The sequence below is a fragment of the Tinamus guttatus genome, unplaced genomic scaffold (assembly GCF_059628265.1).
Source record: "Tinamus guttatus ecotype Peru unplaced genomic scaffold, ASM5962826v1 Tinamus_guttatus_pri_ptg000311l, whole genome shotgun sequence".
Lineage (NCBI taxonomy): Eukaryota > Metazoa > Chordata > Aves > Tinamiformes > Tinamidae > Tinamus > Tinamus guttatus.
In genome coordinates this window covers 1,583,781-1,606,679 of record NW_028288845.1, presented here as the reverse complement: position 1 = coordinate 1,606,679, position 22,899 = coordinate 1,583,781, and the positions used below count along the sequence as shown (strand labels likewise).

At 42.9% G+C, this 22,899-nt stretch overlaps 1 protein-coding gene across 1 annotated transcript in view; it reads right to left on the bottom strand.

The window, feature by feature from the left end:
- Nucleotides 1-22,899, bottom strand: part of NYAP2 (neuronal tyrosine-phosphorylated phosphoinositide-3-kinase adaptor 2) — a 118,667-nt gene that overhangs the window by 5,762 nt on the left and 90,006 nt on the right. The window contains exon 6 of the mRNA XM_010220024.2: nt 20,597-20,700. Within this exon, the coding sequence (XP_010218326.2) occupies nt 20,597-20,700 (104 nt within the window). The remainder of the gene's footprint in view (nt 1-20,596; nt 20,701-22,899) is intronic.

The following is a 22,899-nucleotide window of genomic DNA, read 5'->3' as shown; positions in this document are numbered from 1 at the left end:
GCCTCAAAGATTAGTGAGACATACCTAGTAAATAACCTTTCAATTTCTCATTTTTCTCTAATTCTCCTCAAAACAAAAAATCTTAAAGCAAATGTTCCTTCCAAAGCAAAGCATGAACAACAAAAAGCAGAAACTTCTACTACGCAAAACTGAATTCTTCTATCTAGTTTTAGTCACCAGCTTTCTGGAAGGCCTTAGGAAAGGCCCATCTCTGTTGCCACTTCACTGTTACTATCACCCCAATTTTTCTGATATCTATAGCCCCAAAACAGGGTAAGTAAATTACATTAAGATCTGTCAAATAATGTCAAGATTCTATATTGGCAGTGCCACAGAAAAAGATAATATAAAATCATCTATCGACTAAGAAAAACAACTCTGTAATGCCGAAAATAAAACTCTAATTCCAACATTACACTGACTTTAGGTATACAACAAGCTTCCATTAAAAGGAAAGGAGGCATCATTTGTTAGAAGAACTTGCCGAAGTAAGATTTACCCTTTCCCTGGGCACCTTTCTAACTCTTCTGTCATCATCATCTTCCTCGCAGCAGTGGGACTTGGAGAAGGCAGTAACAGGGGTAGCTGCAGCAGCATGGGAAGGACCTTTGGCAGATTCATGTGAAATTGGTGGGCCCATATGGCCCGTATGGTGGCCCGTATGTGAAATTGGTGGCCCGTATTAGTGACCAAACGGCTGCAGCGTTCGGCGAGGGCCGAGCGCGGAGCTCGCGGCGCCAGGATGCGGCAGGGAGAGCCGCCCAGCTACGGCCTCTCCCTTTCCTGCCGATTCTCCGTGAAGTCGCTGCAGGGCTCCCGTTCAAATGCACATATGCGCATAAAAAGTCAAAAAGAAAACTTCATCCACCTCAAAACACAACGCAAAAATATCTTGTTGAAGAAAATCTCTACAAGAAGAAAATAAATCCCAAACAAACACTTGTGGGGAGTGTTTAAATACTTTACAAGTATCTGAGAGACAAACTAGTTTCCTTCTCTACAAGGAATAAACTAGTCCTGTACTTCCTTTGCATGTCCTACACTCCATTAACTCCATTAGCATTGGGCCCGTCTTCATTTGTTGTTTCACTGGACTGAAATTTTGAGTTACTTAGAAAGATAAATAGCAGTCCCAATGGTTTACAAATATATGTACTGGCTAAATTAGATGCCCGAGCTAGATCACAAGACTGTCTTTGAGCAGAGGTCTGACAGAAAATATTTACAGCTCAATCACTCCTGAAGGACGATTCCTGTTCCCAGGGGTCAGTACACTCATCAGCTCTCTGCTTCTTCAGAACTTACTGAGAAAAACCCATAACCCCAGTGAAAAAACAAAACCGGCTCTGTGCGATAGGCAGTGACTCGTGATCCTGGGAAGCGGCTGGTGTCGTAGAGGGCTGTTTCTGTGGCCGAAGCCGGGCAGGGGCTTTGCCACGGGTGCTGCTCTGTGCTGCACATCCCGTCTGCTCCGGCAAGGCAGGGCTGGAGCTGCTCTAGCACCCTCAGAGGAGACTGGATTCACCCGAGCACCCAAAATACAGAACGCAAGAAAAATAAATATGAATGAACACAACTAAAGGAACACACCTCTCTTCCTTTCCTCAACTAATATGATATCAGAATAAAGACAAAAAAAATTCTCCAATAATACAATTATGTAGCTATTGAGGGATATTACTTCCTGCACTTGTTAACCATGGTCATTAAGTGTGCAGATTGTATCTTTATGTTGGCATTCTAAGAATGAGATAGGACTTTCTGGTCCTTCAGGAATTGGACATCCAGTGTAAAGAACATGACCCAAGGGGCATTAACACAGTGCATATACAGTTCTTTTAAAGTTATTATACAAGTATAGCTACTGTATAGGTATACTACTTACAGTATACCTATACAGGCAGGTATGCAACTTAAACATACCTGGAAACACCTCTAAGCTATATACATACCAAACTATTGCAGGTAGCATAGTCTTTCCCAAAGCAAAAACATGAGAGCAGGGCAATGAAATTACAGAATGGAAAACTCCGAGCGCCAGGCCTGGGACTCTGTTTCTTAAGTGTAATAAATTGTGCTTGCTTGTGCCTGACAGATAATTAGATACATGAATATAAAGACAGATAATGTTCTCTCTTGATAAAAAGACTTACGTAATAAGTTAAGTTCCACTCAAACGTTATTGCCACAATCCGAGCCTCACGTAAGTTGAAGGCAGCCCAGCACACAGCCGCCCTGCACTCCTGCTTTTGCCAGAGATGAGAAAGAGGGATGTGCAGGGAGCAGGGCTCGACCTGCAGCTCTGAGGAGCATCCTCCTCTCTGCTGACACAAGGGTGGCCCAGGGCTCTGTGCTCCTCTGGGCACCTCTGTGGAGCTGGGGTCTAAGCGCAGGCAGGACAAATTCATGCTAATTCTCTGTGCTGAGAGGCACTTCAGGCAGCATTTCACTGAAAGGTGCGATGTAATTTTCACAAGAGTGTCCGTGAAAATATGTGCTGCTAAAAATCCCATGGTGGGGAAATGAGTATTAAAATATCATACACGGCTCTATTACTAGTCACAAAGTGAAAAAAGTCAATTTTTTAATTTTCTAGTGCTTGAATTGACCCCCTGATATTTCCTCCCCTGGCCCCTTCCCTGGGGGAGTTTTCCTGTGAATGTGCTGTTAACTCTCAGTGCCTGACACAGCCTTTCCCGCTGCCGCCCAGACGAGCGCTGCGGACTGCGCTGTGCCCACTCGGATGCTCCTCCTTTTGACACCTTTGCTGGTTAAGTTCTTGGTTTGCCTATTGCAAGGGCTGCTGATTTGTTTGAAGGGGCATTGGAAGCTCTGAGCAATAAGACAGACCCATGATTCAGGGTGTGTTTCTTTATTTTTTTTTCCTAATATAGTGGATTCACACTTATGTTGGTGAAATTGTTCAGGTTATGGGGCTGAGGAATAGGCTGTTCTCTTCTGGTCTTTCTGAGTGTCTTCCCTCTCCTATTGATGGGCAGGAGGGCTCTTCTGCCTCTTCATTTACAGGAAGGATTCAGAAAACCAAATAATGTGCATGTGATCACAGATGTCATGTACAAATATCCTTTTCTTCATGACATCTGTGTAACTAAAATGAAAGCTCCACAGCTGATGTGAGGCTGCAACAAAGTGATCTTAAACCAACAAAAATTAAAATGAAATAAAAACACTGGCCACATTTGGAGGAAAATGACCAGCTATGCCTCCCGTGGCTGAGAGCAAAGCCATGTGCGAGCAGTGCAATCTATGAGCAGTGCTGCATATCGCTGAGTGGAGCCAAGCATGCGGGTTTGTTTTGGCAGGCCAAGTGAAGAAGAAAGGCTTTCTGAAAGCCACTTACCATCCTCGGGGAGGAAAAGGTTCTCTCCCTCTCTCCTGCCTGCTCTGAGGCAGGAGCTTCCAAACTCTCCTTCCCACTGAACCTCTTGATGGCACCTTCTCTGACGTGGACAGGTCCCAACCGTGTGGCCAGGGGAGGCATTTCCAGGCAGGAGGTGAGAGATCCCGCTCCTGCGCAGGGAGCTCTGTGCCATGGGCGCAAGGGGAGCAGGTCGAGTTACGCAGCAACAGGTACTTCGTGATCGAGTATCTGACAATCTTAGCTCGGCGCAGAGATCCTCTTAGCTCACGTTTGCAAAAGGGGAGTTGTCCAATGCAGGAGTTCAGCAAGAAATCAGGTTTCAAAAGATCTGAGAAGCGAGATCCTTGGCCTTTGAAGCCAACAAGAATTTGCCCACTGATTTCATGGGTCCAAGAATTTGACGACAGTTTATTCAAACAAATAGTAGGAAAAAAGCTTGAGCCTTTTAAAAAGCCTTCTGAAGAGAACTTGGAAAATTGCACTGGGCAGGTTTTCTCTTGCTAACCATTAGCTATAAGTAACACATGGCAGCTGAATGCTGTTAATCCCAGCGGCTGGAAGAGCTAGTAAGTGAGGGCAAATCTATAGGCTACACCCGCAGTCATTTCTCTTTGACAGAGGTACTCTGCAATAACACTGACATAAAAGACAGCACAACTTGGCCCAATAAGCAGTCATTCCCATAGCTCTGTCCTGCTAATCAGTTCTCCCATTACTGTTAAATTCAAAACAATGGGTTATTAATGCAAAGGTGACCAAAGGTGAAGGTGCAAGGTGAGCAGTGGGCCGCGCGTTCCCGAGGGTGTTTGCGGCACGTCGGGCACCGCGCCAGGCGCAGCCTGTGCACTCACACAGGCGCCACAGCCACGGGGACACCGGTGCCACGAGCGGCCCGCCGCGCTCTGACGGCCACGAGTGCTTTTAAGAGACATCCTCTCTATTTTCCCTTGGGTAGTGACACCTTAACGGAAAGAGGCACACATAAAACTGTACCAAGGGCCTGTATTAAGCAAATGTTTTATAGACTTTGATATTAGCACTAGTACCCTTCTGATTGCCCTATAGAATATACTGGAAGTGTAGGAAAACACACAACTTTCTGTTTCCTCAGGACTGTTTCCTCTGCATTTCTAAGGCAACACAAGCCACTGTAAGGCAATTTTCTATTTTTGTCCATATAGCAAATTCTCTAATGCTACTGGCACAGATTTGTAAACAAAAGTTTGCCAGTTAAACCTGTGTTACTTTGGCTGTTGCAGGAATAATGTAGGTGTTATTATCACATAGTTGTTAGCATCTTGGTGTTAGAATCTGTGTGACGACTGTTCTGAGCTCCTTTGGGAAAGGATTCCCCCAGTGCACCAGTCTTAATTTTAACTAACTAGTTCAGTGGGAAGCAACACTTTTTAGTCTTACACAGTATATTTAACCCTAAAAAGTTCACTGACAACTGCCATTTCAATGTAAAAACTGCATATGCATCACATTTTAGTGCTATTTCCTATTGTGACACAAAATTGCTGTTTCATTATTTAATTTCCATTATGTTAAATTTCTGAACTTCTGGAAACATGTTTCCTTATAAACTGCTTTCTTCTATTACAGTAAAAGCAATAACCAGAGTGCCTATAAAAACTGTTTTACTGCTTAATGCAGATCCTGTAATTAAATGGTGCAGTACCCAAACAAAGCGCTGGATGCCTTTCTCCAGCGCAAACCTCACTGCAGAGGTGACTGACTGCACTGTGTTACTGCTCTCCTACTGTTAATCAAGTGACAAGAATCCTTGGAATTCCAAGAATTCCAGAAGTTTCAAGCTTATGAAAAATTAATAGCAATCTGAAAATTAAATTAGCAAATTGTTTATAAACCATTAACATCTCTGATCCCAGCCCTTCAGCTTTATTATTTATTTTTTGCAATTACTGGATGTCACTGTTACTTTACACAGCATCAGCACTGAACATAGAACTACACCTCAAAATTCCACTTACTCTCTGCTGAGGCTTTCCATAAAGCAAACTTTAATAATTCACCTTTCAGATTCCAGTTTCATACTAGCAATAGGTGCAACAGAGGATCCTCCCGACCTTACATTATTGACATATTTGGAAATATGCATTTTTATCTAAACTTTTTTTTTTTTTACAGCAAACAGCTGTCTGAAATGTACTGCATGGCCTGCTCTTATTTAACACTTCTTGTGAAAGCTGGTATTTTTAAAAATAAGAGTTTGTAGAGCAACTATTACTCAGGATGTCGTGCAAAGTTGTCTCATGCATCTCACACAGTGGATCACCATGAAGTGCATTCTTACTAAGACTACTCAGGAAAAATCAAAGCTTAAGCTCAGCTTTGCTACGCCATAAACACAAAACTCAGGCAACCCACCACGGCACATCCTTCCGTTTACTGTAAAATAGAAAGCAAAATTCAGTATTGTGTTAGGTCAGCTATAGTGGTGACAAAGGAAGAACACCCAGGCTTTGCTAACGTTAACGATGCAGAGCTTTCCTGCAAACGCACTTTGCAGCACAGCGCGTGCTGGGTAACACTCACCAAGTTTCAGACTTCATTAAGACTTCAGAAGGGGCTGCTAAAGCTGGCTATCCACCTCTCCTTTCTGCTGGCACTTCTCTACTACATGTGTCATGTAGCTCCTCATGAACCAGGTTGTCTTAAAACAGTCAGAAATTTCGAGGCGATGATGATGATGACCCCTCCAGCAAGCCCTGCCTATGAGTCAGTACCCCCATCCACAGAAGAAAACACCTGTGATTAGTGTTTCCTCATCAAAATCATGGTGATTGCATTCTAAATCTCGTGTGCAGATGAACAGCCTGTCCCACTTCAATTCCCACTTCCAGGGCATACGGAGCAACGAGAGCTGCTGAGGTTGAAGATCCGCTGCTGCTTAGGATCCGACTGCTGTGGACAACCAAAGCTCCGACTAGCAGGGAGCCGAGGGCAGCAGGACACACACTGCACATCACTGCTTCTTGTCACCCACCTGCAGCCAGGAAGGACAAGGAAATTGAATGTGGAAGAAGGAAAACTAGTGGAAACTAGGCCAGGACTCTGGGAGAACTAAGGGAAAGTGGACACTGAGGCTAAGTCAAAAGTTATAGAAATGTGATGTGTGGAGATACCACAATTAGGTTCATTCAAATATGTTCCAAATTAACAGGACTTAGTTTTACCTAAGATAAAACACATAGATGAGCTTTAGCATTCTTCCTATTTGATGTCAGTACTAGGACCTCCATTTTCTTCTGTGGGAGGAAGTTTGTACTTCCAAGGACCAGAAGACTCGCATTTCATGCTCAAATATGGTACCAGTAAAGAGCATGAAAATTAGTTTATAACAACAACACTACTTCATTGCTCCACTAAAAGGATGCATTCCTACAATTGCAGATGAAAATTTAACTTTTATAACTGTGATGGCTAAAGAAACTACTTACACTCTTTTTTTTTTCCCTGCAAAGCCTCTAAGTGCTTTTATTTTTTTCTAGTATTTTCTAATATTTTCAATAAAATAGTCACAAGAATCATTTAAATATTAAAATGACCAGAACAACATAAGGAGGGAGAATGCCTCAGAAGTGAAAGCGGCACTGCCTGCAATTTCTCTTTCGTATTAGGTGATCTAAACACAAAACTACCTCAGACACAGATTACAAAGCTGCTTTACAGATAAGGAATTTTGAAGCACACTCTTACATTTCTCATTTTTCAATTGTGAAATTGAGTCAATGGTCATTTTCTTATACTGAATGCCCTTCCTCTAGTATTGCATAGATTCAACAGGGGAAGAGAGAGAATACCTTTAGGAAAGGGTGACTGAAAAACAACAGTTCCGAGAGGATTGCATTCTTGTAGGTAAAACCAATTTAAAATGTACTTAATGAATGTATACCACAGCGATACACTGCACTGAGATCTTCTAAAGAATCCTGAATTCTGTAGCATAGAGTCCTTCTTGGCATGAGATCTACTCTAACTTCACACAATTTCATTTAATCAGGAACTGCTGATACCCAAATCTCACATAGACTTATTGACATATAGAATAGCCAAAACACAAGCAAGAAACCAAGACTGGCACCCACAAGCTTTAGAAAATGGGATTCACTGGCTGCAGCGGTTACCTGCCATCTTCCTTCTGTCTTTCTATTTAGAGGGTGATCACCAGGCAGATGACACTTGCTGGTACAACGTGCGACGCTGACTTGGCATTAATGCAGTGGAGCCACAAACACCCGTGTGCTGGGCCAGGCCTTGCTGGAGGGGTCCCCACGCACGGCGCCCTCCGCGCGGCCTGCGATAGCACCGCGGGTGCAGTTGAAGCTCAGGCTTCCAAAGCTAAGATTAACGTATCTATCTTAAAAGCAAGGGCTAAGCATGACTAAATATGACACGACAATGACAAAATATTCAACATCATATTAACCTATTCGCACATATTACCTGTAACATAAGTGAAAAAATGCCTAAGCAGCAAAGAAAAGCTGTTTTTCTCTGTCATGTGTGTGTAGATGCAGAAATCAAACAAGAGACATCATCTGATTGTTAATAATAATAAAAAAGAATGATGCTATTGTATTTTCTCCTCTTTGCTACTTTCTGTTTTGACCCTGTTGTAACTTATAAAATAGTGATTATAAACCCCAGCTGCTAAATGCCCTTTTCTAGAGTGTTAAAAGGACATAGGCCTTAAAGACCCAATCCATGTGTACATTTTTATTTATTACCACTGACGTGAAAAGGCTTAAGTTCAGGCCACTGGCTCATAAACACCAAGCTTGATTAATGGAATGTACCCTTTCCCCATCCTATTTTTTGTTGAGAAAAAACAGTCCCTGGACCTTTCATTTGTAGACTCTGAGTGAAACAGAAATTTGTTGTCTTGTGTGAAGCTGGAATTTAATCCTAAATTTAAAGAAAAACAATGAAAAGGATTTTCAATTATGTGATTTTATTTGGGGTGAAGGTTCTTCATAACAGTGGCTTGGTCATGCTAAAAATTCCTTAGTATTTCCTGTATAAAAAATTGTCTTCTAACGTTTTTCCTAGTAGTTGCTGCCACTCTGCTGCAGCAGCTTACTATGCACAGTGACTTGTCTGGCTGGACGAGATGATAAGATCATAATATTAACATTAAAAGGAAGTAAATTCTCTACTCTTCCAAATAACAAGGTCTCACACAGAAAAACCTATGGTTATAACAGAAGCTCCAGTTCAGTGAAGAACCTAAATATTCTCAATTGGAAAACACATTTTGAATGTCCGCTTGATTTAGAGGGACACTTTGGTGTTTGAAGATAAGCCTGTGCTTTGCTGGGTCAAGGGCAGGCAGCTGAGCTTACCTACAGTTGTGTGCTGATTAACTTTCCAAAGGGCTAACAAATGGGTGTTAGCTTTTTTAACAAATGCCTAATCAGTCGTTATGTATTTGCCATGTCCTACAAAGAGGTAACCTGAAACCATAGCTGACTCATCCAGTGGCTGTAAGATCCCTATAAAACAGACTCATAAAGTATATTTTCATGAGCTTCTAAGGCTCAGCTGCACTGGAGAGACTTGTCTTTCCAGCCTGAAGCAGGTCCTTGTCCAGCCAGGATTTATATGTGCAAGACTTGATGGGCATGGGTCATCCCCCAGAGTCATTGAAGCCCCTCTGGGAGCAGAAGTGGTGTTTGAAGGAGGACAGCCCAACTGGCTGAGACCTACAGATAGTTGACCAACATAAGACAGGAGGAAACCAAAGGGCAGAACATGGCTATTATCAAATATTTTTCAACCACAGAAAGCACTCAAGAGAAACACAAGTATCTTCAGATTCAGAGCTATTAAAATACTTTTTTTGAAGAATAGGAAAACTTAAAATGACTAAAAATAATCATCTTCTAAAGTTTTCATTTAAAATACATGACATTTTTATTTTCATTGTTTAACAAGACAAAATGAGAATAAAAGTAAGTTATCAAAAGTGGGTGCTGGCATTCATACTTTTTTATAATTGGCATACACATAATGTATATGAATAGCCACACATTTCTAGTGAAAAGACTATGAACAAACACACATACATATACATAGATATATAAACATACTATACATACATACATGAGTGAATATACATATTTATGTGCATACAGTATACAGACAAGATACTATACAGGTACAGTAAGTGCAATATACTGTATAAGGCTATACAAACATCGAGAGATTCTGGTGAAATGATGCCAACCACGAGAACAAAGCTTGAATGACTGGTGATTTAACACAGATGGTGGGAAAAAAACCTCGCTGCTCCGTGTCGTGTTTTATGCATCAGGCACACACGGTTCGAACAGAAAACATGGTACAATACATTCAGTTCATATATAAAAGGTAAGACAAGTGGGAGTGCATGGAGGTAACTGAAATGTGTATGAGCAGACAAACAAGGCTGTTCTACCTAGAATACACAGTGTTTGTGTTCATTTACAGAGAATGCCTATATATAAACCCATGCTTTCATGAATTCATGCCATTTTTTATTTCTACTTTTTCCTTTAAGAATATTAGAAAATTCTTGCCCTGAGTTAAACATAAATACACACAGAAAAGGAAGGGAAAGAAAAGGAAATTGCATGCCTATTTTTTTCTTTTTTCTTTTTTTTAAACCAAGGCACAATGTCTTCAGTAGTGGTTGCAACACCATTCGAAACCAACTTTGTGATTGTTATTGTTCTGGTATTGCTTCCTTCTTAATGTGACTAAACTAATTGTTTGCACACAAAAGTCTCAGAACAAGTCTTGAAGTGAATTTACAAGTTTTTGAAGAGAATAAGTAAATTATTTGAGAAATGTCTTAAAGGGAGAGTCCCTGAAGAGAATGTCACCAAATGGAATTCCTTTATAGGCAAATTACTGATGTTTAGGCTGAAATTACTAATATCTCTCTTCAACATAAATTAGATTGTATTTGTTTCATTTTATTTTAACCTGTTACTTACTTTTTTGGGGCAGGACCATGTACAAAACTGTAGCAGCAGCTAAAATGAGTTGAAAATTGTGGTTAATGCTGAGCTGCTCGCTGCGGGCAGCCAGGGCAGTGATCCTGGGCACACAGTGTCCCACCAGGCAGGGCAGAGAGCTCCTCCTGTCCCCCGGCCCGCGCAGGGCTCTCGCCAGCCGCTCGCTGAGGCCATGGGACACACAGCACGTCTCCATGGGACACACAGCACGTCTCCATGGGACACACGGCACGTCTCCATGGGACACAGCACCTACCGGGGAAGCACCCACGGGATGGGACTCGCGCTCGGACTGCGCCACCAGCGCTCAGGCCAGACTGCAGCGACGCACAAGTGGCGTCACCGCTGGCACAGCACCACAGCCACCATCTCCAGCTGCTCCTCTGGGGCAGCCATTTCACACCTCTGAGGTACCAAACCCCTCATGGACGGACCATACACAAGTCCATGGGCATGAGTTGAGTCCCGTTCTGAGCGAGAAGCAGGGCCCCCCTTCCCTTTGCAGTTCTCTCTTCCTCCTTGCCTCACCATTTGCTTTCCTCTTCCTTGACAAAAGCATTATGTCTGCCTGAAGGAGGAGGTGCCTGAGGACCCACTTCCTTTCCCTTATAATCAAGGGTGCACAAAGGGCTCCATGTGCCCGTCTGCTTGCCCTCCCACTGGTGGCCTGCACCGAGCGTGGCGCTGAGAGGCAGGGCCCCGCGGGCCGGGGCCGCCATGCCGCCCAGGGCCGCTTCCCCAGCCATTCCTCAGGAAGCGAAGGCTGTTTCCCAAAGTGCTGAAACACACTGCCCCGCTCTGCCAAACACAGGCACATAACACGGCAGCCCTCCTGAAGTGTTCTTATGCCCGTCCACTTCCTTTTACAAGGATAATACTTACTCCTAGATCTGAGAAACTACCATGTAAAGATGGTCAGAAGCTTTTTGAGAGGAATGGGAGAAGCCTCATAAACACTGCATTTCCTTATCTGTCAAAATATTATTGTATTTGCAGTTTCAGCTATTTCCGCGAGGGTGCAAACATCCTCTGCACTTTGCTGTCAAGCTTACAAAACTCCCTGGAAAACAAGAGATCAGCAAAAGAGTGGGATATCCTTACCCGTACTCTTCATTACACCTAAACAGTGGCAGTCAAGCTCATTCCTGAGGAATGAGGAAAGGAATAAAGGAAGAATATAGGCCTAGTTTCCAGAGACGGCAAGATCTGATCACTTCAGTCCCTACACCTGATATTTGCTTTCTATGGAATTACTTTCCCTCAAGCTGACCTGCTTTCACTGTTCCACGTCACACGTGTCCTTGGTGCCAAAGTCTAGCCCAGCCCTTCCTAGCAGGTGCCCCTACAAGGTGACAAGGAGCAGTGTCACCTCTGGAGACAGGCATTGCTGCGCTGTGCAACCAGGGATCAGCGTGGGCCTGTCCCATACGTGTGACAGCTGCCTGTTCCTGTACGGCTAAGCCAGCGCCTGACGCTACCAAGCGCCACAGCAATGAGAGCCATCAAAACTAAGCACGGGCTACGGCCTCCCCCGTGGCCACAGGGCGAGCTCAGACAGCCCGGGGCCTGGCCGTGCGCGCGCTGAGACTCGGGCAAGGCTCCTGTCCGGAGCAGCGAGGGCCTCTGCGCACGCACTCTCCCATGCCCCTGCACCAGAGCCCTGGCAAAGCAAGCCCCAGCAATGCAGTGACCTGCTTCTGCTGCATGGCCAGAGCAGCTGAATGCTGAGGGAGAAACTGCGGGACAGCAACAGCAGGGCTGCCTGCCAACACAGGACAGCTTTGACACATTTGCTGCTTGTGCCAATCAGGCAGGAATGCCTTAGAGGTGAGGGTTGATGGATGGGGAAATTCCATCCACTTCATGGTTTTGCATTTTATTTCTCTCTCTCTCTTCCTCTCTCTCTCTTCCTCTCTCTCTCTCTCTTTCTTTCTTTCTTTCCTTCTTTCCTTTTCTCTGTTTGCAGTTCATATATTTAGAAACAATTTGCACTGCTTTGGACCCCTGCACTGATTATGTAAGACCAGATTCAAGCTGAAACACCACATAATGCAATGTGGAGCCTTCCCTAAAGCATTAAAATTCTTGTTGTTGCTCTCTTCCAAAATGTTGACAGCATATTTAGCTGGACTGACGACAGCAGTATTCTGCCTTCATGTGTGCAAAATATTTCTCCTTGTAGGAAAAAAAAAAAAAAAAGATCTATGTAAAGTAATCCAATTGCTCCCTCTCGTGGATACAGAGTTCTGCTGCACTCAGTGAAGGCCTGAAAGCACACTAAAAAATCTAACAGCTCATGTTCGCCCAGATATTTCAGCAGTGCAAGCTTCTTTAGTTTTAAAGATCTTCACTTTTAAGCGTTTGTGACACATCTCATCTCTGCTTAAGCCCCAGTGCTTTTTTCCAGGTGGAGGCAACTGGAGCGATGACTTGGCTCTCACTGTTTTGTGAACATCCACCCCGAAGAGGACGAAGTCCTGTGGCTATGCTCTCGATCTCCTGACCCTTTCTGTCCTTGCTGAGTAGTGGTCATGCCCAAGGGAAAGGTGCAGAGTGCCTCACCTCTCCCGGATAATGTGGATGCAAGTCCTCCCAGACGGAGCAGAGCCTGCAGCAAAGGTCTCGCAGCAGCTGGGCAAGTCCTCCAGCCACCGAGCTCCTGCACAGAGCTCTGTACGTCTGGCTGAGAGCAACGGTGACACTCTCAGAAGCTACAGACTCCATTCCAAGTGTATGTAAATGCTTATTAGGTCTTATTGTCTCCCTGTACTTCAGTAGACTCACAATGACATTGAATCTACATTGATTTTACAATCACTTTACGTGCTTACTTGATGAAAACTGAGTTGTTCCCTTAATATGGGGCCCCTGGCTTGCAAACAAGTATACCCAACTCCACAAGCCATTTGCAAAACCAGCATCAACTAAATTCAGGTCAAGGCTGCATTCATTTGTTCTCTCCTACACAGATGTCAGAGACTTCTTCACTGGACATGAGAGGAGTGTTTACATAATTCTTAACACTCTTTTAAATAGAATTTACTTAGTTTACTGGGTTTAGACATTCAAATGCATTTCACTGTGTTAATGGCATATAAAATTAATTAAAATCACTGCCAAAGAGATAGTAACCTTGTGTTCTAAACAGGTTTTGCAGTTTCTAACTTCACATAAATCAAAGCTTTTGCAATTCCTGACAGTCACATATTACCAACCTACTCCCATCTATAACAGCTTACTCCCATTTTGTTATACTGAACTTATAAGTGCTTGGGGTAGGGATGGTCTTTATTTTACACACACTGCCTATCAAGACAAGAACCTTTTGTTATAAATAGGACTCTCAGACTATTACAAACATTACAGTGGCAGATTCAACAGGCCAACATTAAGCAGTTTATGGATCTAGTGACTATCACAAGCCTTATTAATGGGGATGTTTAAAGAGAAGGAGCAGTTAAAGCTCTTCAAGGGAGTAGTTTTATAGGCAAAAATAGAAACTACCATCCAAAGCAATAAATGGTGTATAGAAAATCCAGACCAAAACCCCATGGGGCTTCTGATTACAGAGCAAGAGACTAAAGGACTGTTTTCCACACTGTGAGCATACATTTAAATGAAGAAAAGAGATCAAGTATCAAAGAGGGAACAACCATGATCCTGGCTCTAGAGGGTAGAGATCTCAGAGGCACAGCATTGGTTGAAGGGGAGGACTTCTGCAACTTGACAGAAGAAGAAAATGATCACTACCATCCCATGAATTGTTCCACCTTTTTCTTTGTCTAAAATAAACAGTGGACTTCAAAAGCTTTTGGAAATGAGAGGAAAAGCAGCTGAGAAGGAGTCACACCAGGGTGGCAGTAGTTAGATTCTCCTTTTGAACCAGGATTTGGGATATCTTCATTTCACTTGAAATCTTTAACCTCCAACCAACGGGGCTCTTTTTTTCCCTCTGCCCAGGAGGTATGACTGAAGTTGGTCCTCTCATTGCACCCTCTTCTGCTCTACTAGACCATAAAATCAGCATCATTAAGCGTTGACACCAGCATCCGCCTGCTGTCCTTGGAGGAACGCACCCAGCACGGCCTTGCAGTAGTGAGCGATCACACCGGCGAGGCTGTGAAGCAGATAGTGCTTCTCTTACTAGCACACATTTTTTCTCTTATTACCATTTCCAAAATATTCTGACAGGATAAAAGAATACTTCAGAATTCTCCACCTACCTGCAGTTATGGTATTTCTTTCATGTAACAGAAGTTAAGAAAAGGCTGCCGTGATCAGATATGGAACAGCATGGTCTTGATTTATACATGCTCATTTTTCAGCAGCAGAATTCATCAACTGGGGCAGGCAGGAGCCCAGCCCTGCTAAGACGCCTGACAACAGGAGGGGGTTACAGGCTGCACTGGAGCTTTTGTACAGTATCATGGGGGAAACTGCCACCTTGTGCTGAGAGCAATCGAAGAGCACAGATGCACAGTTTATGTTCACAGAGCAAGGTAGAGCCCATGTGCTTTCTGACGCACGATCACCAGCTGAAGTAAGATAATGTCAGTTCATTGGGAAAGTATTTTGTCTAGATGCCTATAGCCATAACATTAACACCGTACCCTTCCTGCATTCATGGATTGCAGGGTGAGCACAACACTTGCAAGGTCTGCAAGGACTGGAGCACGCTTTGTATACACACTGAGGCCAGAGACACTGAGAACTGGGCTTGTGCTTCTTCGTTCGCCCAGCAGAGGATTATTCGTGCACTTAAGCATGAGACAAATGCTTAGCGGAGCTGCTGAGGAGCACCCTGTCCCCTTCAGGACTGAAATTTCTATAAAGTTCTGTAAATTTCACTCAGGGAGTTTATTCTGTGCTTACATTGCAGGGTATTAGTCTCAGACTACATGTGGAGAGCGGCTGACAAGATAACAAAGCATTTATTTGTTGGTGCATTTCCCCCAGCATTCTTTTATTTAGAATTGGAGGAATTAAAATATGTGTTTAGCTTAGTGCAAAAATAAAGAATAATTGCCCGAGGATTAGGTCTCACATCCGTTTCCGTGCTAAAATGCCTGGGTTAGCTAAACACCGAGGCTTGGCCAAACGCCCATGCAGCACCCGCGGCGCATGCGGCCCAGGACCCCTCTGCCTGCCTGCCCAGGGCCCTGCCTTGGTACCTGTCACTATAAAAATAAAGCTTTTCCTGGCTTTTAGGAGTCTTTCAAAAGATAAAGTGCATCTTATTCCAGAATTTTGCTGGTGCAGACCCACCAGATCAAGGGGACATTTTCTCTCATTCTCCATAAAGAGAAACTTTCAAAGACCTCTTCAAGTTACCTACTTGAATCAGAAGCTGCCTCTTGCTTCACTGTGTATTTTAATACACATAAAGAAGAAAACGATGCTAGAAAACTCCTGCTTTTGGAACTTTGCAAAATTTTTTGGATTTCCATTTCCTTAAAATAGTTTCCTTAGTGGGTTCAAATACCGAATACAAGCAAGGTAACAGCCCTGCAGCTCTACAGGGTGCCTGTAGTTTTAGACAGACTGCATCACCTCCGAGGGACCTCTCCGTATGGTCCACAGACAAACTATATCATATCCCTCACTTAGACATCTCAGAGATAGGTAACACAAGCCTAGGCTAAAGAATACACTCAGCCTGTTTTAAAAAGCCGGTTTTACTCTTTAGGTGCCAAAATATGAATTTAAGGACCCAAGTTATATTCAAATCTCTAGCCATCAGACGCATACCCAAATAAATTATTGATTCACTTCACTTGGTGCAAAACCAATAAACAAGAGCTCCTCCTGTGAACAGTATTGCCTCTTCCCTTTCGCCACACTGCATTGAGATAGTCATAAAATCAGTGACAATTTTCTCAGCTGTGGAAGGTAATGGCTGGTCTGTCCATCACCCAGGCCTGTCTATATTACGTGCCTTCTCTCTTGTACTCACTGATGTGGTGCTATAAGGGAAGAAAAATGTGGTCTCAACTTACTCTAGGCTCAGGGAAGCAACCAAATAACAGATACCAGGAAAGTAATGAACAGAGCTGTATTTTTTGAAGAAAAAAAAAGTTCAGTGTTGATGCTGATATATTTTCTAGCTTTCTCCTCAATCCTGTTATAAATGCAAGCTGAAGCTCCCTAATTCATAGCTGTCTGTGTATTTCTATTCCCTCGTCTGAGTTATTCCTTCTAATCTCACCGTTGCTTTTGGATTCTACTTTGATCACCACTGTAAACTTTACACCTTCTTTCCCTGCTTGAACTGGAGACAGGTACTGCAGCCCAGCCCTCCCCACAAGAGACCAGGCCTTCTGAGACACGCAAACCCTCCAGAGACAAAGCAAGCAACCCTCGAGGGGAGCACAGCAAAGGAACAACCCTGCCAGGTTCCCCGTGAGAAGCAAGTAATGAGCTGCCAGCCCAACGAGAGGCTGCACTTTGCAGATAAGGTAGGGAGTTTTGTGGAAACATGCCCTAAAATAGGTGCTGCTTTGCAGAAAAGCTGAAATATTGCATTGAAACTATTAGGAGTTTCCTTTTTAAAGGGTGTATTTTCCTTTATAAGCATGCACTGCTGTACTGTTATAATCATACAGCTTAACACAAGTAATTTGCCAATAGTTGTCTGCATTTAAATGAAAACAAACACTATTTTGCAAAATTCATTTGCACCAAAAATTCAGAGCTTGTTACACTGGTTCCTCTTTTTTTTTTTCTTTCTTTCTTTTTTATAAAATTTTCTTAATGGAAACCAATAGTTTTCTGTGTGCTAAAGACTGTTTAGCAGAAGCCTGGCAAGCCTACAGATGATATTTTATGTACAGTAAACACATGGGTGTGAAATGCTCTTCTAAGCCAGCAGAGGGACTTCTACAACGCATTTGATTGAATCATTTTCTCCTTTTGTGCTAGGGAAGGACATGCTGGGTGCACGCGTGTGTCGCACAGGCTGCGGGAGTCCCTCAGTGCTATCCTGGGATGAAGGCCGGGAGGATGGCAGGAGGCCGGGGCAGCGGCGCGCGGCCGCGGCACTGCACACCCCAGAGCTGCTCGCTGCGCGCCCCGAGCGCTCCTTTGCCACCCGGGCCACTAGGGGCATATTCCAGCTCTCCACTCTCTTTGCTGCTTCCTCTATTTCTTAAACTTTGCCCTTGCACTGTCAATAAGTTCAGTTCTAAGATAACTTTTGTTTACCCCTCAATTTAACTTGTGTCAGTTCATGCTTAATCCAAGATTACTTTTTACAACCAGTTCTTTCAAAATGCCCTCACGATTTACCACAGCAGCTCTCCTTCTGGGTCAGGGTGCCTTCTGTTCCTGGCCACTCATACACCAGATCATTTATAAATGTTCTCCATCACAGATCAGCTGCTTAATTCCCCTCCATATATAGGGGAAAAAAAAAAAACTTTTTTCTTTTTAATTTAGAAGTGATCACTGTAATGCTCAGTGCCTATACACCACGAAAATATCAATATCCACGAATATCAGCTAGTTAATCCTCACAAGTCCTTCATCAATAAACAAATATGAAAATAAGGCAGAGAGGAGTTAAATGTCAATAGCTGTTAGCCAATATTTGATCAGGACTGAAATGTCGGTTTCCTTAGTTCAGACTTATTTTTAACTGTTAAACATACTCACCACTTGCACAAATCATTTTTTATTAACAATTATTGGCCTTGGAGAACTCAATTGCAAATCCAGATCTTCACAAAGCGCTTAAATGTTTTGGAAAAAACACAGTAATCTGCCCTTTCCCTGATGATGATTTCTCTATCTTGTGTCCTGTGAAAGTCACATGTGTCCATTTCACACAAAAAGTGTCCCTCTAATCTGTTGTAAATCTAACTTAGTAGATTTTGATGTGATTAAGGAAACCAGTATCAATATTCTATAACAGCCACAGCATACAAAAATAAGTAGCCTCTATGCCACAATCCACAAGACTCAGAATGGGCTAATGTCCCAGTCATTTCCAAACACATTTTACCTGCCACAGGTGATTTGCACATTAAGATGGAATCGGTAGGTGCATAAAGGAAGGAATTAAGTATTGTCTGTATTTTCCACAGAGAAAACGAGACCTCGTTCCAATCAACTGGAATCAAGTCCACATTTTTTAAAAATAACATCATTGTAATTAATGACAACTTAACACATTGACTACAGTAGACTGACAACCTAAAGGGAAGACTTACATGGAGGAAAGCTTTCACCACGTTTTGTTGTTTTTCATGAAGCCATGTCCATACCATACATTACTAAATTAACAATAATACCCTCTACAGTCACTTGAAAAATCCCCTTATCGTCTTTGTTCCTTTCTTCTCTAAGTGAGGTGGATTTTTCCTTCACAGTTTCAGTGAACCCTGGCTGCAGCTTCTAAGAGGTTCATTATCTCTCCCATCACACCAGTTTCTGCTTTCAAGGCTTATTGTTTATTTCTTAATAGAAACCGAGAGACTAAAACCCCTTCAAAACACCCAAGGTGCCTTTGCTACTGAGTAACAAGCAAAGCATCATGCCTGCTGTAAGCCTTACTTAATCAAAAAATCATATATTACATGAACATTGGGACACTCGGAAGTACAATTGCCCTAATTTCTTTCTTAGATGCAGGAGCACTTGACATGGTATTAAAACAGGCTGTCATTTTGAGTCACGATTATGGGCTTGATTTCCTTATGCAAAATATGTTTTAGTAATGTGCACAATTCTTTTAGGCATTGTTTCCAGCAGGACTCAGAAGTAATGGAATAGCTTCCAGTTGGCACGGTGAAAAATTTTAACACATATGGACTAGGCTATCCAAATACAACCTTCCTAACAGTCAGATCCTGGGTTGCATGGATTGGCATTGCTCTTCTAGCCTCTGCTTTGGCAAGAACTTCTTGAAGAAACTCACCAAGCTAAAACAAAATTAACTATGGGATTATTTGCACAGCAGTCCTAGGAGCTTTCCCTTCAAGCCTCACCGAAATGCAGTGGGATTGTATGGACCAATTCCCTGAAAGCCAATCAAAAATTCACCCTCTAAGGGTGCTTGTGTGCATGGGGGTGCGTATGGGTGAGTATGCCTATACATATATGTATGCACACATCTATACATATATGTTTTTGGCTCTGTGCATCCGTATAGCCGCACACATACACGCAGCGATGTGCAGGCCCATGCACACACACGCAAGCAGTACGACACCGGGATGCTTTGAGCTGACAGAAGGCATTCCCGTCATGCTGGAGTGAAACCGCTTCTCTCAATTGCTACTCTCAGCAGTTAGTTCTGTCAAACTAATAATACACATCTGCACAGCAAAATGATACAATTTCAGTATTAGCATACAAAATAAAGGTAAGTGTAGGTTTCCCATGTCTTTATCTTTTGAATTTTCTCTCTATTGGAGAAACTTGCCAAACCCAAATACTTACATTTCTTTCTATGTGGCATTTCTGTTTTTCATAGGAAGAAAAAAAATGCATCTCTGTTTAAGATACAGGAGATTTTCCCTCTTAGGTTTGGTTTTTGATTCCTTACAATATACAATAAACATAACTACAGCAGACTATTTAATAGACCTGTAAGCATTACATGGCCTACGGCTGAAGAGAGTCCAGCTGCCTCAACTAAACAAAGTAACTTGCTGTAAGAGCAATTTTCAGGTCAGTGATAAATCACAGTGTAATACAATCATGCACCGAGCTTAAAACAAATGTAAGACTGGCACAAGTATTATAGTACAACTGGGCAGAAGTCAAAGGTATGTACAAGTCATTTCCAAACATTGATGCAAGTGCATTAGACAAAACATTTAAAAGAAATCTACACTGAAACATAGATAAATTTATCAAAGTTTGATAAATTTTAACGAGAGTAAAAAAGTACACAGAACGTGAAAAAATAAAAAAACTCAGTCAATTCATACAATACAGTTTTACTACATTCATATTACAGAATGAAGACTGAAAAGGATATAAGGAATTAAGAGAAAAGAAAATTCTCCTGACTGTGGTCAGAGGAATTTCATTGCCAATGAGAGATGCGCACAAATGCACGCACACACACAGAAAATAAGACAAAAAGAAAAGAATCATTTACTATAACAAATGACAGACACAGAGGTGAGAAACGTTTGGCATGTTGCAGCACATGGAGTCATTCACGATTGGCTAACGATGGTACCTGGCTCGGCTGGAGATCGCTGGCTTGCCTGAGCGGAGTCACGGATGGAGGAGGCACACCGGACGTGGACGCGGAGCGGCCTAGTCTGCAGCTGGACTTAGGCTCTGGGAAGGAAGGGAGAAGGAAAGCAGTGAAGAGGAGGTGGGTTAGTGATGCCGTAAGGTGGACCTTAGAGGGCCCTGGATCACCTTGCTCAGGGTGATCTGAGAGCCCAGGCTGGGTTTCTAGGTGAAACCTCTTGTTTCTTGGGCTGCATGAAGAAGAGAAGCTGGGGTTGGAAGAATGGGGACAAAACCCCTCCCGCATCCCAGCCTTCTCCTCCCCTGCTGGTATCTCGCATATCAAGGAAGACTTTCTTGCTCCTCCCCAGCTCCCTCTTCTCCTCTTCATTAAATATGGTAGGAATAACAGGCTTGTGCTTTCATTTCTCGACCTACACCTGAGGGAGGAGACAGTTGCCCAAACGTTGATTGTGCATGAAAAAGAGAAAATGAAGGAAATACATAAAAGCAGTTAGGATACTATGGCATTGGAGATTTGAAAGATCACTAGGAAATCTGATATTAATGGCATTGAATTGAGAAAAGAAAGAAGAAAGGATAGAAATACAGACTTTAGCAGTGGCAAATTCTGTAGCTAGTTCCCTCAAATAGAGGCCATTACAGAAGTGGAGGTAGCTTTGAATTAAAACAGAGAGTCCAATTCCAGAGAACTCCTCCTCAGAAATCACACCGTTGTTTAGTCTTCCTTCTGTTTTGCACACACACATTTTCCAGAAGGTCCCCACTGACCCCCATTCAGGCTACGACAGTTAACGCCACCGTGACCATGCAGCTGAGCAATCGTGAAATAAGGTTGGTGGGTCTGGGCTTCATCCCAGTAACACAAGTGCTGCCCTACAGTGTGTGACACCCAACAACTGCCCTCGAAGAAACTCTTCTCCTGAGCAAAGGGTCTAACTGTTTCTGGCTGAGAAAAATACTTGTCCTACAACACTTCTGTCCTACAACACTTCCTGTTCATGACCGAGGAAACCTCTCTTCTCAACTCAAGACTTTTGTCTTGGATGAATGTTCTCATCTTGCTCATGTTTTATGCCATTTCCTGCCAGCCTTGCACTCATCTTTTCATTTATTGTGCAAATGCTGAGATCAGGAACTATCACACCAGGCAGCTGATAGTGTTTTAACCTGAATAACAACTAATAATACCATGCCTCCTTAATGACAGTTTGAAAGATCATCTCCTACTCAGTCTCTTCTTTTCAGGAAGCGAGGAAAGACACATGCCTCCTGCAACCCTGGTTTAGAAATTTTGCCTTTCAAGCACATATTTTCTCAAGTATCTTTTCTGCTTGTGTGTCTCTGAAACGTGTTTTCCCACTATCAGAGCTGCTTTGTCTCTATTTGCTTCATACAAATCCCTCTCCTGCATGGGATCTCTAGGAGCCATTGGCTATCCCGTTGCTCAAGAGGAGTGCTCCATCACTGGCACTTCTTGCAGCTCACCTGGTACCCGATGGAAAACCCGAGACGTTGGGCACATCATGCCCCCCACCAGCAGCATGCTGGGGGATGCGCCTTCCACCTCACGGATGCTTTTGTTTTATCACCTTAACTCCTTATTTGCCTAAGATGTTTCAGAATTCAGTTGGGTGTGGGGAAGGGCTGTTCACTTACGGTGGAGCACTCAGACCAATGAAAGCATCTGTATGGGTGAATATTCATCAGCTAAATATTAATAGGTTGGTTAACACCCAGCTGGCTAAGCAGAAAAAAATATTTATGTTTTTTGATGAATGTATTATTCAATTTACTTATCCCTAGTAAGTCTGCAAACATAATATGAATCAACATGGCAATAAGTATAAAGAAAACAACAGACTGATCCCCCTCATAACCCTGCATTTTGTACATAATTCTGTATTTTTGGGGACTTGGGCAGTTATTCTGAAGGTTTGATTAGATTTGTTTTTGTTCTGATTTCACACAGACTGTGTGCCAGAATTCTGATTGTTTTCTTCAGTAATAGCTAATGGATCTCATGTCTGTTCCCTCCTGAAATTTTATTGTGGTTTCATGAGGGCAAAAAATGTGGAATTTTTGGTTGTTTTCCCCTACTGTTAAATAGAAACACAGTGTTTTTGCTGTGACAAGCAAAATTCAGCACCCAGCATGTCAAAAACTCCAAGGGAGTCGTCTGCCATTGCCTCGGAGTTGTTTTCTTTGCTTTGAGAAAGCAGAGTGTCATAATTTCCACTTTGGATATATGTGCAACAACAAGAGATTACCATTTCCTTGCCA